The 20,623-nt window shown below is 44.4% G+C and overlaps 1 protein-coding gene across 3 annotated transcripts in view; it reads left to right on the top strand.

Moving 5' to 3' along the window:
• Window positions 1-20,623, top strand: part of LOC115085173 (cytosolic non-specific dipeptidase-like) — a 139,831-nt gene that overhangs the window by 69,714 nt on the left and 49,494 nt on the right. For all 3 annotated transcript variants that reach the window (XM_029590876.1, XM_029590875.1, XM_029590874.1), the window contains exons 5-7: window positions 5,316-5,403; window positions 8,191-8,391; window positions 16,467-16,551. In XM_029590876.1, coding sequence (XP_029446736.1) covers window positions 5,316-5,403; window positions 8,191-8,391; window positions 16,467-16,551 — 374 coding nt within the window. The remainder of the gene's footprint in view (window positions 1-5,315; window positions 5,404-8,190; window positions 8,392-16,466; window positions 16,552-20,623) is intronic.

Raw genomic sequence — 20,623 nt, 5'->3', positions numbered from 1 at the left:
CCGCATGTGCTAGCAGAACTTGATATTCAAGCTCCGCAGCCAGTGATGGAACCTTCCTCGGGGGACCCTGTTCTGTTGGGTCTTCGGGCTCCCCCCAGAACTTTCCCTTTCCTCCTGATGCTAGTACAGCTTATGACCCAGGAATGGGACGCACTGTGAAGCCAGTCTGCGGGCTAGTAGGGCCATGGAAAAACTTTATCCTCTTCCGGACAAGTCCTCAGATCTCCTTAAGATTCCTAAAGTGGATGCGGCCATCTCGGCGATCGCTAAATGCACAACTATTCTAGTGACAGGGGCGGCAGTGATCAAGGATCTCCAGGATAGAAAGTTGGAAGTTCCCCTCAAACAGATCTTTGAGGTGTTGGCGCTTGAGGTTAGGGCGGCCGTCTTTAGTAGTCTCATGCAGAGAGCTACCCTTAGATGGGTACAGCAGTTGCTTATAGCTCAGGAGCTTGAAGTGGCAGTAGCTTATACAGCAGATGCCCTGTATGATCTCCTACATACCTCCTCATGAACAATGTCCTCCCCAGTGTCAGCGAGGCGGCTTCTTTGGCTCCGCAATTGGTCGGCTGACGTCACTTCCAAGTCTCACCTAGGGTCCTTCCCATTTAAAGGAAAGCTGCTTTCGGGGATGATCTGGAACACCTCATAAAGGACTTGGAGGATAATAAGGTTTACAAGCTCCCTCAGAACGAGCCCAGATCCTCTCACCCTTTCAGTTCTTTTCGGGGTTGTTTTCGGGGGCAACGTCATCTTCGGTTGAGTAAAGCCCCATCCTTTTCTTCCTCGTCAGTTGTCATCGAGGTCCCAGGTTTGGGCACATTCCTTTCTGCAGACGGGGACTCCTCGTGACAAAACCTCCCAAGGATTCTCCGCCAACAAGTCTACCCAATAAAGGTGCACCGGCCCATTCCTCCATTCCAGAGATTGGAGGTTGCCTCTCTCTGTTTCACAAGGAATGGGTCAAGATCACGTCAGATCAGTGGGTTTTAAACATTATAGAACATGGTTATGCTTTAGATTTTGCTCACTCGCTACGGGATCTTTTCTTGGTGTCTCCTTGCAGGTCTCGGACAAAACAGCAGGTGGTGCTCCAGACCCTGTGTCGTTTGAAGGCTCTGGGAGTGATAGTACCAGTTCCACCAGGAGAACGCCGGACTGGCAAATACTTCATTTACTTCGTGGTTCCCAAAAAGGAGGGCTCCTTCCATCCGCTTCTCAGATTTGAAGAAGGTCAACAGGGCACTTCGGGTACTTCGCTTTCACATGGAGACTTTGAGATCCGTCATTGCAGCCGTCCATAAAGGCAAATTTTGGCCTCTTTGGATCTGACGGTGGCTTACCTTCACATAGGCATACAAGAGCATCATCGAAGGTTTCTAAGGTTCATGGTCTTGGGCGACCATTACCAGTTTCAAGCACTCCCGTTTGGTTTGACAACAGTTCCCCCACATGTTCACCAAGGTCATGGTGGTGATGGCAGCGGCTCTCAGGTGGGAGGGGATCTTAGTTCATCCCTATTTGGATGACTGGCTCATCTGGGCAAAGTCGGCAGACCTTTGCAAGGCGGCACTTCAGTCTGTTTTGCATAGTCTTCAGTCACTCGGATGGGTTGTCAATTTCTCCAAGAGTCAGCTGGTCCTGTCCCAGGTGTTGGAATTCCTGGGAGCCCATTTCAGCATGGTGGTGGGCAAAGTCTTCCTTCCATGGGAGAAGATGGACAGCTGATGGCTCAGATTTGCCGCCTGTTGGCCCTCCCTTTACCCAAGGTCTTGGACTATTTGCAAGTTCTTGGCTCTATGGCATCTACTCTGGAGTTGGTTCCCTGGGCTTTTGCTCATATGAAACCTTTGCAGAGGGCGTTGCTTTCCCGCTGGGATTCCAAGTCCAAAGAGTTCCACTTACCCTTACCTCTCATGGACCCAGCCAGGACCAGTCTCAGATGGTGGTTGGTTCTTAAGCACCTACAGCAGGGGATGGACCTGGAGAATCCCCAGTGGATGATTGTGACAACGGATGCCAGTCTCTCCGGGTTGGGGGTGCAGTTTGTCAGTCGCGATCGGCACAAGGTCAGTGGACATCTCAGGAGTCCAAGTGGTCCATAAACCGTTTGGAGACTATGGCAGTTCATCTAGCACTGTGCAGCTTCCTTCCCCTCATCCGCCATCAGTCGGTAATGGTTCTCTCCAACATGCCACGACTGTAGCTTACATCAATCGTCATGGGGGAACAAAAGGTGGCCGCAGAAGCAGACAGGATGATGGTCTGAGCGGAATGCAATCTCGTACGATTGGTGGCATCTCACATAGCCGGAGTGGAGAACATCCAGGCAGATTTTTTTCAGTCATCAGCGGCTAGACCTCGGAGAGTGGGAACTGTCCGAGGAAGTGATGTGTTTCTTAACTCGTCGGTGGGGAGTGCCCCATCTGGACTTGATGGCAACTCAGCTAAACGTGAAGGCGGCTCGCTGCTTCAGTCGCAGAAGGGAACACGGGGAGGAAGGAGTAGATGTCCTGGTTCTTCCGTGGCCCCGTGATGTGCTTCTGTGTTTCCTCTTTGGCCATTTGGTGGGCAAAGTCTTGAGACAAATAGTCTCACCAGGGGTTGGTGATCCTCGTAGCCCCGGAGGCCGTGGTTCGCGGACCTGATCAACATGGCAGTAGTCGGACCATTGTGTCTGTCACCTTCCGAATCTTCTTTGGCAGGGTCCAGTATTTTTCGATCAAGCGGATCGCTTTTGTCTAGCGGCTTGGCTTATGAGAGGAGGCAGTTGAGGAAGAAAGGCTATCCGGTTGCGGTTATTTCCACCCTTCTACGCGCTCGCAAGACCTCCACTTTGCTTACCTACGTTAGGGTCTGGAAGGTTTTCGATTCCTGGTGCAGTGGGCTGAAGGTTTCCCCGCATAAAGCCCCTATTGTGCACATTCTCGTGTTCTTACAGGAAGGCTTAAAGAAAGGATCGCATATAGTTCGCTTAGGGTTCAAGTAGCGGCATTGGGCTGTTTACGAGGTAAAGTTGATGGTACATCCCTTGCAGGACATCCTGATTTGGTGTGCTTTCTGAAAGGGGCCAAGCATTTACACCCACCGGTATGTCCAGTATGCCCTTCGTGGAGTTTGAATCTGGTTCTCCGGGCGCTGTGCAATCTTCCTTTTGAGCCTCTCAAACGGACTAAGTTGAAAGATTTAATGCTCAAAGCGGTGTTTCTCGTGGCTATCTGTTCAGCCAGACGGATATCTGATATTCAAGTGTTGTCCTGCAGGGAGCCGTTCTTGCGAATCTCAGACTCTGGGGTTTCACTGAGGACGGTGCCTTCTTTTCTGCCGAAAGTGATATCTGCCTTTCACATGAATCAGTCAGTCGAGTTACCAGCTTTTTCGGATCTGGATCTGAATTCTCCTCAGGCTCATGATTTGAGAAAATTGGATGTCCGCCGGGTACTTCGATACTTGAAAGTAACTAATGCTTTTTGATTATCAGACCATCTTTTCTTCTTATGGAGCGGTCCTAAGATTCAGACATAAAGCATCCAAGACTACTATTTCCCGATGGTTAAAAGAAACTATAGCTTCGGCTTACATATGTCATGGGCGGCAAGTGCCGGATGGTCTTTAAAGCTCCTTCGATCAGATCTCAAGCAGCATCTTGGGCAGAGAGCCATGTGTTTCGCCGCAGGAGATTTGCCAAGAAATCTTTACACAATTTTGCTAGGCATTACCGCTTGGACGTCCGAGCTTCAGATGTCGATTGTTTTGGTAGTGGAGTGCTTCGAGTGAGACTTTCCAGGTCCCACCCCAGTTAAGGTAGGTTGGGTACATCCCAGCAGTCTGGACTAATCCGGGTACGTACAGGGAAAGGAAAATTTGGTTCTTATCTGCTAATTTTCGTTCCTGTAGTACCACGGATCAGTCCAGAGCCCCGCCCAGGGGAATTGGGTTCTGGTACGTCCGCTTGATTTCTTTATTTCTTTCTGCACAGTGAATTTCAAGTCTAGGAAGAGTTTAAAAAAAACAAAACAAATGAAGGAAGAATGTCTGCTCCTTGCACATATGTAGTTTCAGGGGTTGTTGTTTATATAAGTTCTTTTGGTCTAGTCACTGGCTGTTAAATTGTCTTCATTCTGCTTTGATATTGATTATACTGAAGAATCGCAGGTGGCACTCTGTGTTATCAGGGGGTGCCTTTCAGCTTTTTTTTCTCTGACTCCATCTGCTGGAAGGGAGGCATAACCCAGCAGCCTGGACTGATCCGTGGTACTGCAAGAACCAATTTTCCTTTGCTCTTCTCTAATGCCTTCCTTTGCACTTGTCCACATTAAATGTCATCGTCTATTGCTTTCCCAGTCCTCACAAGGTCCTCCTGCAGTATCTCACAATCCTCTTGTTATTTAGCAACTTTGAATAATTTTGATTATTATCAGCAAATTTGATCATCCCATCTCTAGGTCATTTATAAACATATTAAAAAAAAAAAAACAGTGGTCCCAGTACAGATCCTACTATTCACCTTTCTTCATTGAGAAAGTTGACTATTTTATTCCTATTCTCTGTTTTCTATATTAAACCAGTTCTCAATCCACAATAAAGCATTGCCTCCTATCCATGACTTTTTAATTTCCTTAGTCTCTCATGAGGTACTTTATCAAATGCTTTCTGAAAATCCAGATATACTGTATCAACTGGCTCACTTTACCCACATGTTTATTCACACTTTCAAAAAAGAAAGTAGCAAATTGTTGAGGCAAGACTTCCCTTGGCTAAATCCTTGTTGGCTTTGTCCCATTAAACGATATGTCTATGTTCAGTAATTTTTGTTCTTTAGTATTTTCAAACCATTTTTTCTCAAAATTGATGTCAGGCTCATCTGTCTGTAGTTTCTTGGATCACTCCAGAACCCTTTTTAAAAACTGGCATTACGTTACACTTTATTGCACTGTAGAAGTAATAACAGGGGAAGTGAAGCACTGGTGTTCCTAAGCAATTTAAAAAACTGAATAGAAACACCATTTTGCCTCTCTATTTGAACATCCAGACTCCCCAGTAAGGACAGCAGCAATTCAGCAGGAGTACAAGCAGGAAGTCCTATTCACAGCTCCGGAGTCCTGTAAGAAGGACATTTTCCTATTTTGCTGACTGTTTCCTTATAGGACGTAATAAATTTGACCCAAGTGGTGGGATTTTTTTTCTTGCTTTTACTCCTGCATTTATTTTGTGTTTACCAGTAGTGCAGCATCTTGTCACACCACACCTGCAATCTGCCGCTTTCTGTAGTTTGCTACTCTTACTTTATTTTTAGTTTTTTTTATATTGCAGGAAAAGTTGTATGGGCGAGGTTCTACTGATGACAAAGGTCCAGTGCTGGCATGGCTGAACACTATTGAAGCTTATCAGGAGACCAAACAGGTAAAGTACAACTAGCCTGATCTAGGTTTTTCTGCTGTGTAAGTACTAAAGCAGTTCAAAGGGTTTTCATTTGAATTGTTGCCAAAGATTATCTACATATATCTCAGAGGACTCATCCTACCCACTGTTAGCAGTATGTTTATTAAAGTGTAAAGTTTTTTTTTTCTTTTTAATTAGTAATGTAATAGCTGCATTGCGTGGAAACTTGTGTTCCATTTGCATCTAGCTGTAATGAGCAGCACAAAGAAACTAGGGCCAGATAGATGGTCTTTAATGACAAATTGAAAGCAATGCAGGCAGGGCAATAATTTAGACCAGAAGTGTCTCGAGGGCCTAGTTTTTCAGGGCACCCAAACGATGCATAGTGACCTGTTGTTAGAAGACCCTAACTTGTGGCATGTCTGGAAAAAACAGACCTGCTTTTAAACTCAAAAGGTTAGAGTTTTGCATCCTTTTCAAAGTACCAGGTGTTGCTTAACTTTTGCTCCCCCATTGCAGCAACAACCAGAAATCTAATAGAACCATGCAATATACCATTTTAATCAGCATTCAAAATGGAATTAAACAACCTATAATTAGTAGTTAGTATGCTTACTGCTAGCTTGCAAAATGGCTTTAAAAACGAGTAGAGTATGAACACAACAAACTAGAAATCTGTATCATTTTCCAAATTGAAATAAGACCAATTCCAAATTTCAACGTAAATGTTTCAGTGTATAACATCCCTCACCACTTTCCTTCAATATTAAATGCCCCACCTTATCCTTAATAAGGGCACCTATATTTCAGCAGCATTCAAAATCTGGGTAGTTCCCTGGCCAAACATAGTTACCCCCCAAAATCAATGCCATTTTCTTTAAGCAGCTGTTGTATGGCATTGGCTCTTTTTTTTTTTTTTTTTGCATGGGATCTTATCGAACAAAAGTAGCTTTGCCTCCTACCTAAAAGTTTTCCAGATCACTCAAAAATGGGATAACATTTTCAGCTAAAATCATACTCCAAAAATAGGTGCCATCCAAAGATTCCTCACGTTATTTGATTGCCTACATTTTCTTCAGTATGAACATGACAAAAAGACCAATGCAAGCAGGATTTCTGACAATTTGATGATTATCCTGGTCACTAATTTCATTCAAAGTTTTTGACCAAACACACTTTTTGACCAAAAACAAACTAGATCATTTTGAAAATTTCGTTTTCAAAATAGACCAAATGAAAAATGAATCAAAAGGTGCTAAATGAAAGAAATCCTCTTCATCCCAAATTCATAACCAATTCATTGCTGGAATTTTCAATTATTTTTTGGCTTTCTTGACTTTCACCAAAATTCCGTAAAATACTCGTCCACAGTCTTGCCCTATGTCCTCTGAACCCAGCTTTTGCTTTGAATTACATTTGCAATCTGTTTCTTTATAATAAAGGTTGCTCCAACATCCCACACCTCACAAAATGTGATACACTTAATATGGTCAATCTGACGCTGTTTTTTTTTGTTTTTTTTTGGCTATCGTATGTTCCGGCCATAAATCATAAATTTAAATGTGTAAGGTATGATTAAATGTAAATTGAATGGCCTACAAAGTTGTATAAAACTATATTAGCAGGATAATCCAGTGGGGTGCTAGAGGGCGAGGGAAAGGTTATGCAACCCCCAGTGCAGACAAACTAATATTTGTGGCTCGAACTCAAAGCAGAAGCAAAATCTAAGGAGCAATTGTAAGATGCTTTAAAGGGTCTACTTCAGCCATAATCTTGTTGAAAAGAAAGTAGATTCAGTCACACTCCATAAGAGCACAACTGACTGCCTGGGCAGAACTTATAACGCTATAAATCCTGGAGAAAATTAAATGGCAGTGTCTTGAATGTTATCGCACATGTTACATTCAACTTTGTAGTGTTTAATAATCCTCCAAAGAAACACATGGATTATGGAGCAAACACCTTTAAAACGGCGGGTCTTTCAAACCTCCCACCCTGGATAGTTTGGGTTTTAGGTACATCCCATTCTTTCTGAACTGGTGTAGCAGAAAGACAAGAAAAAATGAAACTTTCCTGATTATTTTCTTTCCTTTATTTTGCTACACCTGTCCAGACATCCCCTGAATACAAAATAAAACGAGATCAAGAGAAGGATTCTTCTTAATTAAAATGATCACATTTATTGGTTTATAAATAGATTGCACAAAACATTAGCTTTTCAGGTCTGGCTCATAAAATAAATAGTAGAGGTGATGTAATATAAAAAAAAAATACTCTGCCTCCATCTGCTGGAAGAGAGGACAAACCAATTGTTCTGGACTGGTAAGAAAATCCTCCTCTTTACCCACTGCTGGTAGCAGATAGAATGTGTAAAGTGAGGGGGGAAAAAGCCATTGTGGCAGAACTTAGTTTTAACAGTTAATAATAGAGGTGATGTAATATTATAAAAAAAAAAAAAAAGTTTAATAGAGCCTTCTCAGATTTGAAGTGTTTTTGCCAGCATTTGTCCTTCTATTTAAATTTAGTTTTATTAGCTGCATTTGTGTCAGTTTTGTTTAGCCTGTAACGTGTCAAATTTGACATCTGGCTACAGAATAGCATCCTAAGTCTTAATTGTTCACTTCCACACTTTCATATTACTTTTTAAAATGTTATAGTGTTGAGCTGGACATGAATGGAGATGCTGAGTAAATGACATACCGTAGATGGGGCGAATTGCTGAGTATGTCTCTCTAAAATAGTGGTGGTTCTTACACATCTGTACAGGTTAAATCAATCATGAATAATATCTCACTGCTTATGTTTAAGGAACTGCCTGTTAACCTCAAGTTCTGCCTAGAAGGTATGGAAGAGTCTGGCTCAGCTGGCCTGGATGACTTGATCTTTGCTAAGAAAGACACCTTCTTCAAGAATGTGGATTATATTTGTATATCTGACAACTACTGGCTGGGCAAAAACAAACCCTGCATTACATATGGCCTTAGGGGCATCTGCTACTTCTTCATTGAGGTAATATTTTGAAAGTTTGGTTGCAGATGTCTGTTACTGCATGGACAAGGGGTGTGCTGTTAATTTCATAGATTTATAATACTGTTCTCCTCCAGAGACTCGGGCAGTTTATAATATACCAAATTACAACACAATTACATGAGTAAAAAATACAAAATTATATCGAACTTGATGTCAGTCAGAAAATACTGTCTGTGTTTCGCAGAAACAGTCCTGTTTAACTCTAAATAGGAATTTCTCTTATCCAAAACTTATTTTGGGGCCCTGAAAAACACATTTTTTTCCTTTGAAACCCTGTTGTGTACAAAGTGTACCTAAAAATATAGTTTTGATATCTTAGTCTAGCTAGAGATATAGCAAGTATACAGCTGTATCTGTTATCACATGAATGGTTATTGCCCAACAGTGTTACACAATGTTTTGATACAAAGGCCTTCACTTCTTGATTGCATAGCAGGTTTGTGGCTCAGATTGCTGCCGTCATCTCTTTAAACAAATATAGGGGTGATTATTAATGCTGATAATCTTAACTTTATGAGATTTGTGAAGAGCTGTTGATATAATGACTTGCTGCATTTACTGTAAGCAAGGATCCTTTTATTTCCAGGTTGCTAACTGGCTGACATGCTGTGATATTTTCTTCCCTCAAAGCACCACAAATAGAAAAATAAAAAGATGCATAAAATAGATTCACGCTCAATGGACTGCAAACAGTTACTCACAAATAAAAACATGGCTCTCAGGGAAGATATTGTCAAACAAATGTGCGTGGCTGCATATATATGTATATATGACCATGAAATATATGCTAGTATTTTATAACTTGCACATATGATATACATACGCATATTTAAAAAAAAAAAAAAAAATCTCTATCATGCAGCGTATGTAGATCTGCCTGACCAAGCAGATTCCCTGCCTGTCTGCCAGCATGATTCCGCGGTACATTAGAATCTAGCAACTAAGATGGCTGCTGTTCTTGTCGGCTTTTGTCCCCACAGTGGGAAAACAGTGGTGAGACTGACCCCACTGTCGCACGCACTCCAGAAGATCCCAGGGAGCCTCATTCCACTGAATATCGCTGGGCACCAGCAAGAAAGTCCCCCCACCAGGAGCTGCTCCCTGAATGCTTCATCCAGCACTGTCTAAAAAACCTCTTACCCAAGCCTATCCCAGGCACTCCCCCGCTGCTGACATGCACGTTCCCATACTCGTTCAGACTCTCAGGCATGGTTCTTGTTTAACATCCCTCACCCACTGAAATCCAGCCTTCAGCTTGCCATGGTTCTCAGCTGCTGAGCAGAAACAACTGAACAAGCAATGGCGTGTTTTGGGTTTTTTTTAAAGCTTTATCACAAAAAGGCAACACAAAACCAAAGAGCAGGAGCAATAAATAGTGGGGGGGGGGGGGAAGAAGGGGAAAACAAATGATCCAAAAGAGTCAGAAGCCCCTTGTTCCTACCTGCTCCACTGAGGAAGGGAACACAGGTTTCTCACCTCAGGAGCCAGCTCTTCTTTCCATAAAATTTTCATCCTTGCAGGCTAAAAACAGTTGGGGTAGATTTTCAAACAAGGCGCGTTGGCGTACTTTTGGTGGCGCTCCAGGCGCAAACAAAAGTACGCGGGATTTTAGTAGATACGCGCGGAGCCGCGCGTATCTGCTAAAAACCTGGATCGGCGCGCGCAAGGCTATTGATTTGTATAGCCGGCGCGCGCCGAGCCGCGCAGCCTACCCCCGTTCCCATCCAAGGCCGCTCCGAAATCGGAGCGGCTTGGAGGGAATCCTCTACTCCCTCCCCTCACCTTCCCCTCCCTTCCTCTACCTAACCCACCCGCCCGGCCTGTCTACACCCCCCCCCCCCCCTTACCTTTCTCCGGGGATTTACGCCTCCCGGAGGGAGAAGTAAATCCCCGCGCGCCAGCGGGCCTGTTGCGCGCCGGAAACGCGACCTGGGGCGGGTACGGAGGGCGTGGCCACGGGCCATAGCCACGCCCCCGTACCCGCCCCAAAACGCTGCCGACACTCCCCCTAAACGCCGCGATGACCGGGCACGCCCCCCCTCGGAGAACCCCGGGACTTACGCGAGTCCCGGGCTCTGCGCGCGCCGGTAGGCCTATGTAAAATAGGCTCACCGGCGCGCAGGGGCCCTGCTCGCCTAAATCCGCCCGGTTTTGGGCGGATTTAGGCGAGCAGGGCTCTGAAAATCCGCCCCGTTGAGTGTAGCCCTTGACTGAAGGAGAATCCTTCTGTGACTTTAGGAGCTGTTTATCTGGTATAGCCAGGCCCTAGCTTCCTACATGGGTAGCACATCCACCGTCTGCTGGAAACAGAGAATACCGGCAGGATGATGTTAGTGCAATGCTACATAGTGTGACATCAGCGAGTCTGTTGATCTCAGTCTTCCATCTACTGGTTGGGTGTGCACAACCCACTTGTGTGGACTGGCCTGCCTGAATGCAGAGGAAAGAAATACTTCTTAAGATTACTCTTGAGTCTACCCCCTTTCAGCCTCACCCCATGACCCCTTGTTCTAGGGCCTCCTTTCCAATGAAAGAGGCTCACCTCCTGTGCATGAAAACCTCTGAGATATTTACATGTCTCTCTCATTTCGCTCATCATATCTGCCCTTTGTTCAGTGAAGTAGCCACCCCTCTCTATCTTCCCACTACAGATGCCAACATTTTTTTTTAACCTGAAAGAAGGTCTCCTGTTTTATTCTTCTATCCCCATTCGAATGAAATGGACCAGGCAGCATGTTTCACCTGGAGATAGTGCTCCAAGATGGGGTCGGCCACATGCTTCCTGCTGGTGGTTTGAATGGGTGGGAATGGCAGCCATGTTAGAGTGCGGGAGTGAGAGAGGCCTCTGGCCTGCTGATGCGGTTCAGCATGTGTGGTATCTGCCGTTCCAATGGATCAGTCTCATTTCCCATTATTAGAATGGCATTGGCATTGATTATGCATCTTGGGGCACAGCTGTTGGATCTGTTGCTGGTCCTGAAAACCCCTCCATTGTTTAGGTTTGGTCCGGAGATATGAACAGAGAGCTCTAGTGGGTGTTACCCTCTTTCAGGAAGTTTCCTCCTCAACTGTAGTGCTGATATGAGAGCTGCTCCAGAGAGGTGTGATGCTGGCTGCACGTCCTCTGGAAGAGTATGTTTTCCATGGTATACTGCCGACAGACCTGTTCTATCTAGTATTTCAACTCTTCCTGAGAAACAGAGACAGAAGCTAGTTTACATGATGGATGGCTGGTTTTCTTTAGGCTTCTTTGGTTGTTCTTGGATATCTTCTCCAACTTAAGCTGCCGGTTAGAGGACAGTTACTGTTTGGGGATCAGTAGGTGAAGATGGCAAAGGTATAAGGGGACTTGAAAGATCCCAGCTTTCATAAGACAGGAATCATGGCCCCACCCATACCTGGTTGAATTGTTGATTTGCTCAAAGTCCTGTGAAGAGAGCCAGGTGGCTTCCTGGAGGGCGATACATTTATTGCAGGAGCTAAGTTGGGTTGTCAACCTGGCCAAGAGCAATCTGCAACCATCTCAACACCTGGTGTACTTGAGTGCTCGATTTGATAGGTTCCTTGGATTGGTGTGTCTCCTGGAACAGTGGATTCAGATGTTGGAAGATTGTGGACAGTTCGAGCTCTGTCGGTATGACTTTACTTTGTGCCCTGGGTTCCATTGTGGCAGCATTGGACTTGGTTCCCTGGGTGAGAGCGCATATACGCCCTTTACAGGGAACCTTGCTGGCTCAATGGAATCCCCAGAGTCCAGATTACTCGGTGAAGTTGCCTCTTCCAGTGGAAGTCACGCAGAGTCTTCAGTGGTAGCTGGATAGAGAGCATTTGATCAGTGGGATGGATATGATGCCTCCTGTTTTGTTGGTAGTAACCACAGAAGTGGGCCTGTCTGGATAGCTCATTGTCAGGAGCTTATAGCGCATCGCCAATGGTCCAGTGTGGAGATGAAGTGACCAATCAACCGTTTGGAGGCTTGAGTGATTTTCATCTGGCACTCCTTGAATTCATGCCCCGTTTACTCAAAGGAGCGGTGAGAGTAATGTTGGGCAACACCACGGCAGTAGCATACATAAACAATCAAGGGGGAACCTGAAGCCAGCAGATCTCCTTGGTGGACATACTTCTTCCTTGGGTGGAAAAGCATCTTCTGGCCTTGTTGGTGTCTCCCATAGTGGAAGAAGACAACATGCAAGCTGATTATCTTAGTCATCTCGTTCTGGATCCGGGAGAGTGGTTTCTCTATGGTGCTTTTGACTTCATTGTCAACAGGTGGGTCAGCTCTTCATTGGATTTGATGGCAATGGGCAAGAAAGTGAAGGTTCACGGATTCTTTAGTCACAGGAGAGATCCAACATCCTCTGAGATTGATGCCCTAATACAGGGCAGAAACCTTGGATGTGTTTCCCCCTTGGCTCATGATAGGCAGGTTGGGTTCCAAAGATTGCTGGATGTCTGGGCCAAATCCTCCTGGTGGCTCTAGATTGGCCCCAGTAGCCCCGGCATGTAGATCTATCACACCAGTTATGAGAGTGTTCTCTTTGCTTCTTGCCTCTTGAGAACTTGCTCTGTTCTGATGGTTGTAGAGGTAACTTCAAACCAAGAGGATGGACTTTGCCATCCTAGATTGGAAAGTGGTGACCATGGATGTGAGTCTCTATGCTATGGAGCTCACTGTCAGGAATTGGTAGCACGGGGCAGTGTTCTTCCAAGGAAATGGCTTTGTCCATCAGTTGGTTGAAGGCTCACGCAATTCAGTTAGCTTTGCTGAGGTTTGCAGATCAATTGAACAGGAGAACTGTGAGGGGGATGTCTGACAATGCCATGGTGGTGGCTTACATAAACCATCGGGGGGGGGGGACCCAGAATCAACAGGTTTCTCGGGAGATGGACATCCTGTTGCCATGGGCAGAACAGCATCTTCTGGCATTGTTAGCATCTCACTTTGCTTGAATTAACATCATTCAGGCGAATTAACTCAGCTGTTGAATCCTAGACTTGTGGGAATGGGAGCTGGCAAATGAGGGCTTTCAGCTCATCTCTTGATGGGGTCGGCCTTTTTTGGATCTGATGGTGAGCTGTGAGAATGCAAAGCTGCAGCGATTTTACAGTTGTGGACATGACACTCAGGCACTCAGATTCAATGTTCTCATCTCAGGTTGGCTGGGACCAAATCTTATAGGCATTTCCTCCATGGCCCATGATCGGCAGATTGCTGTAGAGAACATCTCCCGGGCTTAATTCTTCTGGTGGCCTCAGATTGGCTGTGGTATGCGAATCTTCAGCATCTGGTTGACTGCAGACAGTTACGGCTACCATTCACAGGAACCTTCTGTGACGGACTGGTTCTCCATGTGAATCCAGATCAGTTTTTACGGTTTGGCCCTTGAGAGAGTTAGACTATTGAAGTGGGATTATTCCATGGCGGCTGAGAGCACTGTTGTGAGCTCAAAGATTTTGTATGTCATTGGTGTCCATGCATGTCTGGAGGAATTTTGAGCATTGGTGTATCTCTGCCAGAGTGGCAATTCCCTTGATTCTGGATTTTCTGCAGGAAGGTTTGTATAAGAGGTTTGCCCTTAGTACGCTAAAGGTGGAGGTAGCAATTTTGGCCTGCTACAGGGGTCGAGTTCAAAGAACATCTTTCTTCATATCCAGACATGGCTAGATTTCTGAAGGGTGTTAAACATATTTAACCTTCACTACCAATACTTGTACCACTTTGAGACCTAAACCTGGTGCTGACCTTTTTGACTGGTCCCACTTTCCGTCCTCTTCGGCAGCCCTCTTTGTGTTTGTTAACCATGAACATGGTATTCTTAGTTGTGTTATGTTCAGTGTGGCAAATTTTGGAATTGCAAGTTCTTGTCAAGAGCTCTTTCTAGTGATTACACCAGACAGGGTGCAAATTAGGACACTATTATCCTTCTTGCCCAAAGTTATCGGTTTTTGATTTGAATCACTGTTTCATCCACATCATTGGCTAGAGCAGGGGATGAGGATGAATGTCCGAGACTGTGTGCTTTAGATGTAAGGAGATATGTTTGCATTATTTTAAGGCTACTGGAGAACTTTCAGAATCTGGATTATCTTTGTACTTTGTCTCTTCGTACTTCATGGGAAGTAAAGGGAGAAGCAATTTCTTGTACCACAGTGGCACATTAGATTAAGGATGATGATCTTATAATGTGGTCATAGCACACTATGCAGATACGGATAAGCTTTTGCCCAGACAAATTAGGACTCATTCAAATAGAGCACAAATTGAAAAACAAAACAAATTGAAGAAAATTATTTTTCACTCAGTGCATAGTTGAGCTCTGGAATTCATTGCCAGCGGATGTGGTTACAGCAGTTAGTGTAACTGGGTTTAAAAAAGGTTTGGATAAGTTACAAGTAGCAAAATCCATAAACTGCTATTATGGTAATTAATAAGCAGTAGTAGTTTGTGATTTATCTAAATTTTGGGTACTTCCAGGTACTTTTGACTTGGCTTGGCCACTCTTGGAAACAGAATACTGGGCTTGATGGACCCTTGGTCTGACCCAGTATGGCATATCTTATGTTCTTATGTCATGGGTGGAGTTAGTTACTATCTCCATCAGAGATCTATAGAGTGGTAACATGGTCTTGTTGCATACCTTCTCAAAGCATTATTGTTAGGGTTTGGGAAGACATGTCTTTTTTTTTTTTTTTTTTGTCAGAGCAGTGTTGCAGGGAGCGCAGGCAGCTGCCGCCTGACAAGGAAGTAGCTTTAGTACATCTCACTTGGGTGGACTGGCATACCTGAATGCAGAGGAAGGTAAAATTACTACTTACCTGATAATTTCCTTTTCTCTAGGACAGGCAGACCAGTCCACTTTCCCACCCTGGGCTGCTTTTACTATACTGTGCTGTACTGTATTGCCTTTGTCCTTCTCAGGAACATTCTCAGAGGCAGAAAATGAAGGTTGATGTGGATCTCCAGGTCTCCAAGGGACCTGGTAAATGCCTTTACCTGTTCTGGTTATTGCTTTTCCTTCTCTGTTGGTTAGCGTGCATAATCCACTTGTGTGGACTGGCCTGCCTGTTCTAGAGGAAAAGAAATGATCAGGTAGGTAGTAATTTCACCTTACAGAGAGGGTAGTTGATGCATGGAATAGCCTCTCAGTGGAGGTGATAGAGGTAGAAACAATATCTGAATTCAAGAAAACAGGGGATCCTTGGAATGAGTGAGAAATGTAAGGGCTAGATAAATTGGATGGACAGACTAGATGGGTCATATGGCTTTTTTTCTGCCGTCATGTTTCTACATTTGTATGTTATCACACTGTTTACACCTGTTAATTATCTGATGTAAGTGGCAAATCTACATGTGTTTTTTGTTTTGTTTTTTTTAAATAGCAATCTATGCACATAAACAATGTCCCCGCCCCAGAATGCCCCTAGAATACCCTTTTTATGAGCATATGTGTGCATGTGAAAGTGAAAATACGCATGTATTTTTTACTTTTATAAAATGGGCAATACATGAGTAGAGGCTACTTACCCACTTATACGCTAAAAAAATTTTTGTGTGTAACATTTTGAAAATTCACCTCATAGAGTTCAATTTCAGAAAGCTAATACAATTTCCATTCTATCATTTTTTTTTTAATTGAATCAGGTAAGAGAATAAATCTTTCCCTAGAATATCAAAAGCTGAAAATTGAGTCTCTATCCAGCATGTCAGTATTTCTATTCTACTACTATACTACTTGAGCATTTTGTAGTACTTTTGCTAACATTTGGATTGTAGGCCTCTTATTAAATGTTCAATCCAAAAATCAATCTAGAAACTGTTTCTTCAATCAATTTTTAGACCTCAAATCCTCAATGAGAAGATTGCCATCCAAAATCAAGAATACATGCTGAAATACCCAGATGGTGCAGACACCAGGTCCCTTGTTACAATACTTACTTATATCTAAACTTGTGAAAAGGGCCTGGTTCTACTTTCACAGATTATAGGAAATTTTACATTCATTTGTTTTTGAAATTACAGTAATAATTTTATAATTCCCCTTTTTACCCAGGTGGAAGGCAGTAACAAAGATCTTCATTCAGGAGTCTATGGTGGCTCGGTGCATGAGGCCATGACGGATCTTATCACTTTGATGGGTAAGAGGTGGTGGGGGAAGGGCAGGCAAAGGAGAACACATTTTTCTGTCCGACCAAGTGATGTGGAAACATGACCATTCTTTCATGCCCGCTTGTGATTTCCCCACCCCCGTCTTGGTGGTAAAGGCAGGATGGGGGTAACAGAAGGCTTGAGTATTTGGTTAGTCATGCAAAATGTGTAAAAGGGCAAAGAAGAGAATACAGAGCAGAGAATAGCAGTACTTCTACATCTAGCTCACAGGAAGGCTGGGGGCATGGAGCGTCCCTGTTTAGAACTGTTAACATCAACAAACATGACATGGCCAGATGCTTGGATAACAGCCTCACTTATTTTGGTAGAGGTCTGGATTAAAAAGCTTGGTGGTAAGACATGGGAGAGGGCCTAGATACTGGATTAAATATGGGACTTGTAAGAACCAAAGAGGAAAACGGCAGTGCCTGGCATGGCCTAGCAGAAGCACTGAATCATGCTTGGATAAAAGACATGGGGGAGAACTGGTACTGGTTTAAATATGATTTTACTGTATATACTCCTGTACAAAAAGAAGTCAAGAATTAGAGGAAGACAACTGGGTGAGCTAACTGGTCCTTTCATATTACTGACTGTTCCTCCTCTAGCATGCATTCTAAGTATTTTTGAATGTTGTATGCTCATAACAAGATCAGAGGCTGTTATATAGCCAAAAGTTTTTTTTTTCCTAAATTTAACTTGTGCAGCTTTCAATGTTTAAAAAAAAAAAAAAAAAAAAAAAATTAAAATAAGTTTGTTAAATTTGCAATCTTAGGAGGTCTACTAAGCGGCACTGGTGCTTTTCCCTTCAGTAAACAGCATTTACAGAGCAGTAAATAACCTAATACAGGGATTAATGTGCAGTATTTAAAATTACAGTTCATTATCTTCGCCTATAAAATCCAGTGCAATGCTGGTATTAAAATGAGCTGTTACGCATGCAGATCAGCTCATTAATAGTAGATCATGTGCTAATAAAATAATGTGGCTTGCCTCAAAATTCACAAGCTGCATTATTTGAGAGAGTTACAACTCAAGAGTTGTAGCAGAGCATCAGGATGTTAACACATGTCCTGGAGTTTGCTTTCAAGGGCCCAAACAATTCACCCTCCCCTCCACCCCCGAAGTAGTCTAAAAACCTCTGGCTGTCTGACAGCCCTCCTCCCAACCCATCACCATCCCTGGAGGAGGCTCCAGTGATCACAATGTGTGTGTTTAGAAACAAAAAAACCCTAAAACCTGTCATTCTGGACTCTGCCCTTAGAATTTGCCCCAGACCACCTGTCCCTTCCATAGTATCCAACCCCACTGTCCCATACCTTTATCATCTTGGAAGTTAGTGGGACTCAGAATGACCCTAAGGCTCCTGGTTTAGCACCACCATTTTCAAAATGCCTGTCAGCCATATACTGTCTTCTTGCCCCTATCGTGATGGGACAAAAGTACAAAATGGACTGGCAGACACCAGTTTGAAAACAGACCACTAGGGTGATAAAGATATGGGGTGGGGGAGAGGTATGAGGGATAATTTATGCCAAAACGGGGTGGGCTTTGGGAGAGAGGGGACAAGGCCTGGAAGAATTTTTTTTTTTTTTTTTTTTTTTTTAACATTGTGACCATGAGGCCCCCACCAGGGGCAGCAGTAGTGGTGGGACAAGGGATCTCGCCAAAGGGTTTTAGACTACTGTGAGATGGAGGGGGTGGGGGGGGGGGGGGGGGAGTTTTTTGGGCCACTTTGCATCTTTAAAAAGATGCAACCTCAAGTTGTTATGGCACCTAAGCGCTAAATTTTTCCTGCTGGTATTCTACCACAGGAAAAATAATTCAGGGTTTCCTAAGGTGCAGTACCAAGTACCGCAGTTCAGTGAATCCTGAGATATTTTTCCCTCAGAGAAAAATACCGCTGCTTAGTAAATCATCCCTTTAGTGACAGGATTTAGAGAGTTGGACTCCCAGGAGATACATTGCATCCTCTTGTGAAAGTTACAACTCCTTTAGGGTTTTTGTCATTAGGTTCTTTATAAACCACCTTAGATGATACACAAGCTAATATGCCTTCTAATTGTTCAGCCCCAGTTGATCACTGCTGATCATTATTTGCTTTAACTTGTGCTTCCTCTTCCCACTGTCAACCTAGAGTGCTCTGTCCTCTAATTGGCCCCATCAGGCTCTACACTTAGGCAAGTAAGGTCAGGCCAAAGGGTAGCAAGTGAGATGGAGGGAAAGGGGAAGAGAGAATCAGCTGCTGCCACTGTCACCTTGTATCAGGACAAGGATCAGAGATATTTCAGATTTTGTGTGTTGCAAGAACATTTTCAGTTCAGAGTGTTACATTCAGTCTGGCAACTGCACCTCTGGTCTTCACAAAAGTGATGGTTGTGGTGATGGTGGCGGCCCTGCACATAGTTCACATGTATCTCAATGATTGGTTAATTTGAGTGCTGTCTCACAAGGAAGTGGTGGAATGTCCCAGTATGTGGTTCAGGTTTTAGAAGACATGGGCTGGGCCATCAGTTTTACAAAAAGTTCTTTACAGCCCCCACAGACCCTGGAAAATTTAGGGGCTTGGTTCAACATGGCAGGCCAAGTATTTCTAATGGTCAAGCGGGTGCACAAGATACTGGGGCAGGTGTGACTCTGGACTTGATCCCGTGGGCAAGGGTTCAAATGCGGCTGCTCCAGGTGTCTCTTCCCATAGATACAGGACTACAAAGTGTGACACTTGCTGAGTCAGTCAGTGTGTCAGTCATTGCTATGGTGGTTGGATTCCCCCAACTTGTTGAAGGGAGTCAACCTGGTCACCATGATGCAAGCCTCTCAGGCTGGGGGGGCTCATTATCAGACTCAAGTGGCTCAGGAGAGTTGTGGTCTTTCAGTTGGCTGGAGACCAGGGCAATTCGCTTAGCTCTCCTTCATTTCCGTTGATTCGGGGGAAGGCCGTTCAGGACCTCTCCAATAGTGCCACCGTGGTGGCATATGTAAATCGGCAGAGGAGAACCAGGGGTCATGATGGAGTCTCGCTGGAAATGTCCTTCCTCTTTCCTTGGGCGGAGAAGCACCTTGGCCTGTCAGCGGCTCACGTCGCGGGTCAGGAGAATGTTCAGGCTGATTTCCTCAGCAAAAATCTGTTAGATCCTGGGGAATGGGAGTTAAGTGTGGACGCCTTTCATCTGATTTGTCGCAAATGGGGTTGTCCACAGCTGGATCTGATGGAAACTCAGCAGAACATGAAGGTAGAGCGTTTCTTCAGTTGGCCACGGGAACAGAGCTTGATGGGGATCAATACCCTGGTACAGCCATGGCCGGAAGGGGAGCTCCTATATTCCTTCCCTCCATGGGTGCTCATAGACAGACTATTGCGACAGCTGGTGTGAAACCAGGTGATTCTGATAGCACAGATTGGCTGCGCAGGCCTTGGTACGTGGATCTGCTTTGACTCCAGATGACCTGGCCCTTGTGGCTCTCGAAGGCACAGGCTTTCTGGTCCAATAGCCCATGGTTATGGAGGATCCAGATCCATTCTCTCCTATGGCCTGGCTCTTGAGGAGAGACTGCTTCATAAGAAAGGGCATTATCCTGCGATCTGTGTTGTTGAAGTCCCAGAAATGGTCTGCCTCCTTAGCTTACATCTGAGTCTGGTGCCTATTTGAGGAATTTTGTTGTCATCAGAGTCCCCCTGATGGGCCATGGTTTCTTGCATCCTGGCATTCAGGGCAGACTTGAAATTCCTTAAAGGGTACTGGTGGCAGCTATTGCATGTTATCGGAGGACTGTAGACAGTTCCTCTATTGCTGCTCTCAGGGATGTGTCCCGCTTCCTAAGGGGGGAGGGTGAAGATACTGCACCCACCTTTCCAGCCCATTGTTCTCCATGGGACCTTAATCTGGTTCTGAGAGCTCTCACAGAAGCTCCTTTTGAGCCGTTAAAGCAGAGTTCTTTGAAGGATTTGCCATTAAAGACTGCCTTCCTAGTGGCGATTTGTTCGGGAAGTGGATCTTGGAACTTCAGGCTTTATATTTTTTTTTTATTTTTTATTTTTTATTTATATTCTGCTTTTCTCAC

Source organism: Rhinatrema bivittatum, chromosome 2 (genome assembly GCF_901001135.1).
Source record: "Rhinatrema bivittatum chromosome 2, aRhiBiv1.1, whole genome shotgun sequence".
In the NCBI taxonomy this organism is placed as follows: domain Eukaryota; kingdom Metazoa; phylum Chordata; class Amphibia; order Gymnophiona; family Rhinatrematidae; genus Rhinatrema; species Rhinatrema bivittatum.
The sequence above is the reverse complement of the archived record's forward strand: the minus strand, read 5'-3'. Positions and strand labels throughout refer to the sequence as shown.